The sequence below is a fragment of the Numida meleagris genome, chromosome 13, assembly GCF_002078875.1.
Source record: "Numida meleagris isolate 19003 breed g44 Domestic line chromosome 13, NumMel1.0, whole genome shotgun sequence".
Classification (NCBI taxonomy): Eukaryota; Metazoa; Chordata; class Aves; order Galliformes; family Numididae; genus Numida; species Numida meleagris.
Genome location: NC_034421.1, coordinates 5,021,069 through 5,032,802, shown reverse-complemented (window position 1 = coordinate 5,032,802; position 11,734 = coordinate 5,021,069). Strand labels below are relative to the sequence as shown.

The window sequence follows — 11,734 nt, the reverse complement described above, 5'->3', positions numbered from 1 at the left end:
CAGAGTGCCTAAATTAACCTCCAAGTGCGAGGAGACGGCCAGCTCAGCAGCACCCATTTCCCCAGCAGTGCTGCTGAAATGCCCCGTGCTCCACAAATTCCAGCTTCCACCCATCCCTGAGTCCCATGCAATGTTGCTACTGCTTTTTTGGGACCACGTTTTAAGCATTTACTTTTGCAGAGCTGCTGCGTTGTTGGTTGGTTTGTTTGAACATCCTCCGAGGTGCCTTTCATCCGCAGTTTCTCAGCCGCACCTATCTCCGGTGAGAGCCAACCGCCGGCAGGAGCATCCCTGCATCCCCGCGAGCATCATCCTTTCCTGCCCCGGGGGCTGCGGGACCGGGTGCGGCCGTGTCCTCCCCGGGGGGGGGGGGGGGGGAGGCTTTGCCCGAGCCGTGGTGGGGCCCTCGGCCGCGCTCTAGCGGGAGCGGGAGGGGCTGCAGGCGGCGGGGTGTGCGCTGGGGCTGGGATGGGGTAGGGATGGGAAGGGGATGGGAGAGGGACAGGTTGGGGTGCGGATGGGAATAGGCTCGGGATAAGGTCGGGATGGGGCTGAGATTGGGGTAGGGTCGGGCCGAGGCTGGGCTCGGGATAGGGCTGGGGAAGGAGGTGAGGACGGGCTCGTATCAGCCTGGGGCGGCAGGGGCTGAGGCCGGGCCGGGATTTCAGCAAAAAGCAAGAGACACAAAGTGCCGCTCCCCGGGCTGCAGCACCCGGCGGGACCCCGACTCTCGGCTCCCGCTCCTGCGCCGTGCCCGTAACTCCCCAACAAGCACCGTTCCTGGAGCTTCTCCCACGCACGGGACTGGAAGCGCGAAACGAAGCCGGGCTGCGGCTCCCCGAGCCCTCTGCTTCCCGTCCCGGAGCCTCGGATCCCGGTTTGAGGCGTGCGGAGCTCCGGGACCCGCACCCACACCTACCCCGCACCGCCCGCGGGCCGGAACCGCGCTGTGTGCGGGGCGGAGCGGGGCGGCGCTGACTCAGCCCCGGGCCGTGACGCGCCGAGGGGCGGGCGCTGCTTCCTCCATATAACGCGGAGACCGCGGGCGTGCAGAGCTCAGAGCGGCCTTCCAGCCTGCGGGAGAGAGGGACTGAGCAGCCGGGCACACGTCGCCTTCCTCCTCCTCATCCTCTCGGCGCAAGCTGCACTTTGGCCGGCTTCAATGAAACTGGCAGCGATGATCAAGAAGATGTGTCCCAGCGAGGCTGAGCTGAGCATCCCCGCCAAGAACTGCTACCGCATGGTCATCCTGGGCTCCTCCAAGGTGGGCAAGACAGCCATCGTCTCGCGCTTCCTCACCGGCCGCTTCGAGGAGCAGTACACTCCCACCATCGAGGACTTCCACCGCAAGTTCTACAGCATCCGCGGCGAGGTCTACCAGCTCGACATCCTGGACACGTCGGGCAACCACCCCTTCCCCGCCATGCGACGCCTGTCCATCCTCACTGGTACGTGGCTGGGGAGCGCCGGGAGGAATTGGGGGTTCTTCTGTTGGAGCTGGGGTTTTCTTGGTGGCTTTAGAGATGGTTTTCCGCCCATCTCCGGGTGGGATTTTGTGCGTGCATCGGGTGGGCGATTTTGTTGCCTGGTCCTCCCCGTCTCTGTGTATCTGTGGGTCAGTGTGTGTGTCCCCATCCCCGCAGCCATCTCACGTCCCCGCTTTGTCCCCAGGCGATGTGTTCATCCTCGTGTTCAGCCTGGACAACCGCGACTCCTTCGAGGAGGTGCAGCGCCTGAAGCAGCAGATCCTGGAGACCAAGTCGTGCCTGAAGAACAAAACCAAGGAGAACATCGAGGTGCCCCTGGTCATCTGCGGCAACAAGGGCGACCGGGACTTTTACCGGGAGGTGCAGCCCCGAGAGATCGAGCAGCTGGTGGGCGCAGACCCCAAGAAATGTGCCTACTTCGAGATCTCGGCCAAGAAGAACAGCAGCCTGGACCAGATGTTCCAGGCGCTCTTCGCCATGGCCAAGCTGCCCAGCGAGATGAGCCCCGACCTGCACCGCAAGGTCTCGGTCCAGTACTGCGACATCCTGCACAAGAAGGCGCTGAAAGGCAAAAAGCTGCTCAAGGAGGGAGGCCGGGGCAGCACGGAGGAGGCGTACGGCGTCGTGGCTCCCTTCGCCCGCCGGCCCAGCGTCCACAGCGACCTCATGTACATCCGCGAGAAAGCCATCGGCGGAGGGCACGGCAAGGAGAAGGATCGCTGCGTGATCAGCTAGGAGCTGAAGGAGGGATGAAGGGAGGAAGGAAGGAAGGAAGGGAAGGGGGAAGGATGCTCGTTTCCAATGGGACTTTGGGCAGGCAGGAGGGCGGGCACGCACCCAGCTGGGCACAGATTTGCCTCTTCCCCAGTCTCCCTCCTCCCATCGCCTTTCCCCTCCCGGGGCACATGATGGGAGAGGGGGAGGATTTGGAGGCAGGAGGGGAACAGGGAGGTGAGAATGGCAAAGTGCAGATGGTGAGTTGGGAGGATGAGCCCTCCCAGACCGCCCAGCCTTGGGCCCAGGGCATTGCTCTCAGGAGGGCAGAGACCTGTGAGAATCCCCCTGGAGCTTATGGGTTTCTTTTTGTTTCATTCTGTTTGTTTTTACTTGAGAAGCTGTGCACGGACTCTGGCTCTGTGTCGTGTGTTTGTCTGTGTTTGCAAAACACGTGCAGGAGACACTCCTAAGCTGTTGCAAAGACTCTGCAGAGTTACAGCCCCGATGGACCAAAAACTGACTCTTGTTTACATTTGTCTTGTCTGATTTGCAAGATTTGGGGGGCGGGGGGAGCGGGAAGGGTTTTTTAAATGAGAAAACAATAGGCACTTTACGTAGGTATTGGTTGTCCTCGACATGAACAAAAATCTTCAAGTGTTTCTACCGTGGGTGAAACTTGATGTTTTATTTTTTCTACAAAATAATAAAATCTTTTTCAAACGACGCTTTGTGCCTTTGCCTTTGCTTCTTCCCCGGTCCCCGCAGCAAAACCAAACCCTGTCAAACCCGGGCCCGATCCCAGCTGCAGGGCTGGATCAGCTCTCCGCTCGATGCCTTTCTTACCTCACTTTCTCTGACTCCCAGTGCAAAGGTTTCTGTCTCAGAAAGCCGAGGGCAGCGCGGGGCCACGCACGCTGTGACTCCAGCAGCTCGCCGAGCCAGAGCTCTTTCCTCACCCCACTGGGCAGCGCTGGTCGGCGGCGCTGGCGCTTCCACAATGAGCCGGGCATTGGCATCTCATCCGCCGCCAAAACCGAGGAAAATGACATCATTTAATGACAAAGAGCTCATTGTGCTTCATGCCTTTCCCCGATTAAATAAACACTCTTTAATGATGTCAACAGAGAGTGATTCATTTGCGCCCCGTCCAGGATATTGTTTTTATTTTGCAACACGAGTAAAGGAAATACTTTGCTCGAAAGGTCACCTTTGCATTTGATGTTTTTTCATCTCTCGGTAATAGCAAGTGCCAGTAACCACTGCTGGAAGTGAAAGGAAGAAGTGAAAGCTCTACAAAGAGCAGCTCTCCCTGGCTCTCCCAAGCAGCCTGCTGTTTCTGATCACACTCAGAACCCCATTCCACCCTTAAGCCGCACAACAGACCCACATTTAATGTGTATTAATGGGGAAAAATCCTACTGAAGCCATAAAGTGTGGGCGAGCGAGACTGCAAACAAAACCATTTCAGTTTGGCCTGAAACCTGGCTTCGAGTTCACTTGTTGCAGTGCTAAGCGCCAGACATTTCTTTGGAAACACTTTGCTTCTCCCAGCTCTTCGCAGGGGCTGGTTTCTCAGGAACAGCAACTGCCCAAAAGGAGGAACCTCCATCCAGGCATGAAACACAAGAATGTATTGAGCTGGGACGGGGAATGGTTGGCAGGAAGGTAATTTCAGTAATAAAAAAAGTGCACATTGTGCTTTGTTTATCTTGGTGTTCTGCTTTGCTCAGAGTTTACACACGGGCACCTTCCCAAAGAAATTACCAGCAAAGCACTCCAGTGGGGACAGAGTGATCCCTGAGCTGCCACTACCCCAGCTACTACAGGTGAGCTGCCACTACCCCAGCTCCCAGCCAGCATCATCACTTGCCTCTTGGCTTTGGGAAGCCAAACCCTACCCAAACAGACCCCGTTCTCGTCGTTTGAACGCTACCTGCTCTCGGACGCAGGCTCTCAACTGGTGCTGTATTTCACGGCTCTGTTTTTCACCTCTTCCCCTCCTGACCCCCGCCACCTTCCAGCGTTAACTCACAGAACCGTGAGATCCGAGGGCTTGTCACGTACCTGTTAGTGGGTGAGATGCTCGCCGGGTTGTCACCCGACACCGCAGCAACTCCCAGCACGAGGACAGAGGACAAGGAGTTCTGGGACCCGTCTGAGCGCAGTACAACACTCGAGAGCTTTCCACGAGCATCTGGCAAATGTTCAAGACGCACAGTGTTTGTGTTTGTGGGAAGCCCCTGGAGCATTTAAAACGGAGAACTGCTCCATCCTGTTGAGCCTGACTTGTGTCACTCAGGGAATAACTACAAGCCGCTGTCATTTTTGCCTTTGGTTTCGATCCTGCTTTCCCTTTTTCTGCTTTATGAGCAGGATGCCCGGTGCGTTGCTTACTGAGCTGATGTGGGAGCCCTGCGCATCCAGAGCCCACCAAAATCCGCTCCCCTGGCAGGCCCTGCTGTGCCCTCCCAAGTCACCACACAGCGATGTTGAGAGAGAGGAGCAGGGCCCAGGCTGTGCACCACCACATCCCAGCCCCGCTCAGCCCACGTGCACTCAGTGAATACACAAGAGGGGCAGCTTGGAGTTTCTAAACCTTTACTTGACTCATCTCAAACACAAAAAACACAAAAACAGAGAGAAAAATACAAAAGCAACAGAAAGCAACCATCCCTCTTCCAACACCCCGGCTGCAAAGCACCCCAGAGACCCTTCCCAGCAGTCTGGCTTTCCGGGCCAAACGGCTCGTGCTCCCCTTGCATGCTCCCTTTCCATGTTTGTCATTTCAGAAGTGAAAAGGAAAAAAATGCAGGAAATGCCACCTTTTTTTTTCTATTGAACTTAACCTGCAGGTACTTCAGTCTTTTCTTTAGAGTAAACAGAACGCGTTCTGCTTGCTTGAATGAAAAATAAAAAAAGTAAAAAACAACCCCAGGGGAAGATTGCCGCATGTATAAATGCACGCAGTCCGACAGCAGATCAAAGCAAAGGCACCGCGGTAACCATGGCATGTGAAGGACACACGAAGGGTTCTGGTTCAGTGTCACGTGCCTGTGACCCACACAGCCACAATTTCACAGTAACACGACAAAAAAAAAAAAAAACAAATAAGCCTCTGCCACCTTTTTCTCTCCTCACCAGCCAGGAGAGGAAGTATCCCAGCCCCAGAGAGCAGAGCTGTTCCCTTCCTACTCCTTAGGGATTTCGAACATGCAAAGGCTCTTGTACTTCTGCAGCAGTTCGTTCTTGGTCCGGACCTGCTCCCGCAGGCTCTGTAGCTGTTGCTGCTGCTGCTCTGGGCTCACGCCGATGCCGGGCATGGTGCTGATCAGCTTCCTCATCTCCTGGAACTTGTTCTTGAGCTCGTTCAGCACCTGGTGAACATCCTGGCTATCCTTGTCCATGCTGCAGAGGGGAGAAAACAGAGTCACAACTCACACCTCCTGCCGGACAGGCCCCTTCAGCCTGCTGGGGAACTGCCATTCCCAGTGTAATCAGGGCTTATGCTGGAATGCACTGGGAAATTTTTGCTCCTGGTATCTAATTCACACCCAATTCACCTATTGCAACAAAATAACCAGAGACAGATACACGGATCAGTCAGCCTCCGGGACAAACTGGTTTCCTGGTCATTTTCAGCACGCAAACCAGTAACCTCAGGTGCAATCCTACAGGTTAAGACCTGGTCTGCAGCTTTAAAACATTACCACAAACTCTCACTCTGTTTAAATTCCCATACGTGGCAGGTGAGATTACGCACACATGTTGTGTGTAGGCACCTGGGAGAAAAGATCTCAGTCCCGCCTGTGACCTGTTGCCAAAGTAATACAAAAAATCAATGCAGTCAAACAGCTTGACAGCAGAAAATAGAAATTGTTCCCCAAAGTATCAGAGAGTGTCCAGTGGCAGAGAAAACGGTACTTCGGAGCTTTAGAACGACTCTCTGGGGATGTCTACCTAATAAGAGAGAAGCGACAGCTTATTTTTTAAGAGCAGCACAATTGCTTCTGCAGCCAGCTCTGTGCTTCTCAAGGATCAGTGCTGTCTGAGGAAGCGTCTGCCCTCAAACCCTCATTAGTATCTGGCTCAGCTTTGTTAGCAACAGCGAGAAGTTTTACGATTCCAGGCAAAGGCGAGTGTGCTTCCAAGGCACCGCTAATAACGAGAGCGGGATGCTAACGGCCTTTGAAATCTGGGAGCCCGTTCAATAGCCAGACCCAAAAATAAAACCGCTTGGCATGACCAGGGCAGAGAGGTGCTTGATTATAACTTTGGGGAATCGTGACACGACTGAGAGCAAAACTTTTAACCAGATGGTCCCGTTCATTTCAACAGCCTGCTGGAACAAAATATTCATTACTCCCTTCTAAATAAAACTGCAGCTGGTACTATAATGTATCCCCATTATGCAGGCATTTACGGTCAAGTTGACAGTGGAAAAATACAGGCACACACACGTTGCACATCTGGGAAGGATGGGCTGGCACTGCCTTTCATCCACACTAGCTGCATGCTGGCGTCGAAGGGCCGACCAGGTCTCTCCACAGCTTGTTCTCTTCTCCACACCCAGAGAATGGATGGTTGCCTGTTTGGCTGGTTGATTTGAAGGAATAATTATTTCAGGTTTGTTGTTGTTTTTGTTTTTCCGATGGGAGGTTTTCCTGCTGGATCAAGTAATCGAAGCAACTCCCTCTACAAGGGCATGGACAGACAGAGGTGAGAGGAGGAGTGGGAAGAGATTCAGCCACCTGCAACTACGCAGGATTAAACGCAATGTCCAGCCACAGCCTGCGTCAGTGGACAGTGCTTGAGATCTCCCTTAAAGGACTGAGTTTTTCAGACCCCTCCCGAGCTGGCCACCAGCTCTCCTTCACTGGTGCCCCTCCATCGTGTCCCACCAGCAGCTCCTGGCTACACCAGCACAACCTGCCATCCGAAGAACCACGCACTGGGACCTCACAAGTAATCCCATTTGATTATACAAGGGTGAAAGTATCAGCAAGCCCTGCTTGGGAGAACTTTCTCAGGACTCAAACAACAGGAAAGAGCACGTGTCCTTGAATGTAAGCAAATTTACGCGATACATCATTGCTCCTGAGCACAGTCACCTTGGAGATGTGAAGTGTCTTCAGGGCTGAGTCAGTGTCAGAACAGCAAGGCTGGGCTGTGAGCCTAGCGGCGGCGTTAAAGGATAATACATTTGCCATCTGTCAGGGACATGAGGCAATGCATCCCACCACTCGGCTCTGCTGTCTGACCCGTCTGCAGTGCTGCTCAGTGCACCTACGTTGGCTCACGTCGTCCAGGAAATGCCACGTGCCAGCCTGCGGGAGGGAGCGGGGCAGTGGGAGTGGGTGGCTCAGTGGGACAGAGCACAGGATATCCTGGGGACTGTCACTGTGGGTCGCCACGACTTGCTTGGTGACACACAGGAGTCTGGGAGGTCTCAGCCCATGGCTCTGGCTCACTTTGCCTCTGCACATGCACGCAGATGGCAGCGGGCTCAGCGTCACCTCTGTGACCTGGATGGATCAGGCAGGGTCGAGCACAGGGACAGCGGCAGCATAGTGGGGAAACAGAGGGTGGGTTTGAGTTCTCACAGCTCTCCTGTATCTAGACTGGTGTGTCAGTGTGGTATCTGTTTTTTCCTTGCGATGGCCTTCTGGTTGCAGTTATTAAGGGCGAACCTCTCTCAGCACTCACACTTGACACAAGCGGAACCCCAGCAGGAAACAAATCAGCCTCAGCTCCCATAGAAGTGTGCAGGGAAAGGCCAGTCAGGCCCGCAACAAGGAATGGGAATTTGTGCTTCCTGTGCCCTCTGCCTCACTGTGCAGCGTGCCCAGGTCACGGGGCAGCTGACAGCAGGGCTATGCCCCTACCGGGAACTCAAACATTTCCAACGGGGTTACCCTGGGCCACAAACACTCTGGTTGTCAGGACCCTTGTACAAACACCTTTAACCCTACAGCACTGATTTTGAACAGGAAAGAGGATGACTCAACCTGCAGAAGCCTTCCTCTTTCTCCCAACGCCCAGAAATGGACCTCACTGCTGCCCTGGGACTGCCCATACTTTCTGAGACCGTTATCAACCAAACAGAGCAGCAAGACGGGGCAATAACTCCGCAAAGCGCAGCTCCGCCAGGGACCTGGCCCACCTCGGTGACCCCAAATCCGCCCGGGTACGGGCACGACTCAGCACAGAGCCGCGTTCAGGGCTCTGCCGGCCGCTGCCACCCCTCCCAGAGACCCCAGCGGGAAGAAAAAGGGCAGAGGGGAGCATCACTGCGGGGAGGACGGGATGGGGCCGGGGGAAGGCCTAGCGCTGTGCGGCGAGCCCGCGGCCGCCGTTACCATTTGATGATGTCGTGGACGAGCGGCAGGAAGGAGAACTCCTCCTGCGCGGGTGCCGGCGGTACGGGCGGCGGCTTCTGGTCGGCGGGCGGCTCGGGCGGCGGCTGCTCCTCGGCGGCACGGGCGGCTGAGACCCCCGAGGCCATGGCGGACCCCGGCCCGCGGCCGCGGCGCTGAGCAGTGACGGAACGGGGAGGAGCTCGGCCGCTCTGCACCGCCCCGGCAGCGTCTTGGGCTGGGCCTCCGCTGCGGCCGGATCCGCGGCTTGCGCTTTGGACTGGGCCTGGGTCTAGGACCTGGAACCTCGGGCCTAGGACGTGGGGCCTGCTTCTGTACATGGCCTGGGCCGGGCCGTGGGGCTGAGCCTCGGGCAGGGACCGAAGCATCGGCCCTGGGCCAAAGCGTGGGTCGGAGGCCTGCGCCGCGGCCTGACCTGGGCCTGGGTCCTGAGGGAGGTCTTGGGGCTGGACCTGGAGTCAGGCTTCGGGCCTGGGGCTCGGAGATGGGACTGCACTGCTGCTGAGGCCTTCACCAGCTGGGCTAGGCCTGTGCTGCGCGGCCTGAGCTTGTGCTTGCGCTGGGGTCCTGTTCTGTGCTCCCAAGGCAGTGCCCCTGCACTCCCTGACTGACCGCCCCACACTGTGCCTGGGGACGGCTCCTGCCCAACAGTGCGACCCATGGCATCCCTGGCCTGCATGCAGCCATCCTTTCCCTGGCGATCTTCATGCAAGGAGTTGGAGAGGAGGGCAACAAAGATGCTCAGAGGGCTGGAGCACCTCTCCTGTGAAGGCAGGCTGAGAGAGTTGGGGGTGTTCGGCCTGGAGAAGAGAAGGCTTCCCAGGCTTGGAACTGGAGAAATCAGGAGGAACAGAAACAGAAATCCAGTGCCACAGCTGAGACCTCCATGAAGCTGCGAGGGAGAGAGATGGGGTTCCAGAGCCTGGCCTATGAGTGAAAGAGGTGATGGAGAGAACACCCTGCCTTGGAAGCTGGGAGATGGGCAGTGCTGTCGCTCTGCACCAGCAGGCCTCCGAGTGTGCTTCAGCAAGCTGCTGCTGCCGTGTTTAAACTGCTCTGTCAATATACACGATTGTAGCACTAATAATGCCAGCCACAATCATGAGTTAACCTTCCTGGATTGGCTTAGAGAAAATAGATAATTTCATTTTTCATTTGAAATAAGCTCCCATGCTCATCAGTTAGTTATAGGCCAAGGATGACGGGAAAGGTAATTTTTTAAAACAATTTCTTTCGAAAAGCGAACTATTTATGTATCAAATGAGAATGCTGGTAACCGTTTGTACGCATGTGTTATTGACTACTCGCTCTAAATATAGCAGATGCAATTGTTCACATTGTTCCTACTGTCAAGAATAGATCCCGGCTTGGTCACCAGTTCTGAAATGTGCAAGGGAGCCCAGGGGAGCCCACGACCTGCTGAGCAGATCCCTGCAGGAAGGCTGGTGGGATTTATGGTCCTTGACTGAGCCAAGCAGGAGGTCCAGGATGCTAATTCCTTTGTGTGGGGCTGAGCAGAGAGGTTCATTTCTACACGTTGTTTTATGGGCCGTTTCTAAAGCGAGACTTGATTCAGGCTCCTTGGGGGTCATTTTATTCTGTACTATGCTGGTTTTAACTCTCCCCTTGACTTTATCAAGGAGTATGGCTAATTGCTAGGCTGCTGGATGCCTGCCTCTGATGGGTGAGTCAGGCAGTCGTTAGAGTAGGTGACAACATGCAGATACCATTCAGCCACAACTGCAGCACTGTCAATCAGCATTTCTTTGTACCATTCAGTTCCCATTTTAGTTCACATATTCCCACAGCAACTGAAACATACAGCTTTATCTCGATGGTGTTCAGTCCTGTTTGCCTCACACCTTCCCTTTCTCATGCAAACAGCTCCTTCAGTTGACCCATCTCCATTCTTTCAGGGCTGATCTGATCTCATGGCAAGTTCAGTGGAGAGTGATGATGTTTTGCAGTGAGGAAATGGTGCTGCTGGCTCCTCCATCACTGGAGACACTGGTGAATTGATGGGATGAGGCTGCACGGTTACTGTCTGAATGTCAGCCTGTTGCCTATACCGTGACTGATGTTCCATAGCCCCAGTGAAGATGGCAGGGAGGGTAAAGACCCAGCTGACATATCTGGGAGGGAAGAAGAGGTGTTCTTTTGGGCAAGCGGACAGCTGCTGACCCGAGCCAAGAAGCACTGCCCTAAACTTCACCTGCCCTTACAGAGCTCCAAGCTATGAGACTTTGATCTCTGTGGGATGGTGACCTGGCTTACATCCTTGTGATGTAGTTCCTAATAGGTAGTCAGCATACTCAACATGATCTTTGCACTCCACAGGGTCTCCATCTCAGATGGAAGGGCTGTGTCTGGCTCTCTCGCTGTTCTCTCATGGAGCTGGCGTTGGTCTGTAGATCTTCCTAATATTCAGTCTATTTTCACCCACTCTCAGACCCTCAGCTGAATGGTTTGAGTGAGCAACCCCTGAAAACTCGTAGTGATGCAGCTGAAGTATAAACAAAGGTGCTTAGCATTGAATGAAAGGACTAATTTTTCTCCTAGATTTGGTAATAAACCCAAAGTACAAATGATTGTCCTGTTTTTCATTGATGTGTTGCTGTATGATTGTGGCTTTTTGTGTAGCTCACTTGCTGGTCATCCCATTTCTGAAATGTTCAGATGTCCCCAGACCATCTGATCTTCCACATCTTTAAGCCATCACATACACTCATTGCTTGCCCTAACATTTTGTTAGCCACTTATCCTAAGAAAACAGCTGATCAAATAAAGTGTACCCAATACCTCTTACTGCCTGTTTCTTTACAATAGCAATCTTCTTCTTTTTTCCTGTCTTTTTATACAAATTGCATCTCACATCTGCTTCCAAAGATAATTTTTTGGGGGGTTACCAGCAATTATCTAATTGAGCACCATGCAACTCTGCACCTCACCAGTGTTCCATTACAATGACCTGACATTTTTGTATGGATGGTCTGGCATGTCACCAGGCTCTGCTTCTCTCTGCCAGGCTATCTGGAGCTGCTTGTGCCATTGTCACCAGCTCTGTTATCATTTTTTATTATATGGCTATCATCAGGTTGAACTTTATCTCTTTGTCCTGCCCCGATACCTCATTGTCAGCCTGAATTTTTTCTCTTA

At 54.3% G+C, this 11,734-nt stretch overlaps 2 protein-coding genes across 2 annotated transcripts; one reads left to right on the top strand and one right to left on the bottom strand.

Annotated features, from left to right (window-relative positions):
• RASD1 (ras related dexamethasone induced 1) lies at positions 1,045-2,734 on the top strand. Its single transcript, XM_021411252.1, has 2 exons — positions 1,045-1,448; positions 1,672-2,734. Exons 1-2 carry the CDS (start codon positions 1,163-1,165, stop codon positions 2,220-2,222), a joined length of 837 nt encoding a protein of 278 aa, XP_021266927.1. The 5' UTR covers positions 1,045-1,162; the 3' UTR covers positions 2,223-2,734.
• On the bottom strand, positions 4,786-8,772 carry MED9 (mediator complex subunit 9). Its single transcript, XM_021411254.1, has 2 exons — positions 8,561-8,772; positions 4,786-5,609 (listed from the first exon to the last, which is right to left on the bottom strand). The coding sequence occupies exons 1-2, from the start codon at positions 8,704-8,706 to the stop codon at positions 5,393-5,395; spliced, it is 363 nt and encodes a 120-aa protein (XP_021266929.1). The 5' UTR covers positions 8,707-8,772; the 3' UTR covers positions 4,786-5,392.

Bases quoted from the DNA above. Each gene is read 5' to 3' on its own strand.
- RASD1 (XM_021411252.1), top strand. From the start codon at position 1,163: ATGAAACTGGCAGCGATGATCAAGAAGATGTGTCCCAGCGAGGCTGAG. The intron at 1,449-1,671 runs GTACGTGGCTGG...CTTTGTCCCCAG, and splicing joins ACGCCTGTCCATCCTCACTG to GCGATGTGTTCATCCTCGTG.
- MED9 (XM_021411254.1), bottom strand. From the start codon at position 8,706: ATGGCCTCGGGGGTCTCAGCCGCCCGTGCCGCCGAGGAGCAGCCGCCG. The intron at 5,610-8,560 runs GTAACGGCGGCC...TCCCCTCTGCAG, and splicing joins GTCCACGACATCATCAAATG to CATGGACAAGGATAGCCAGG.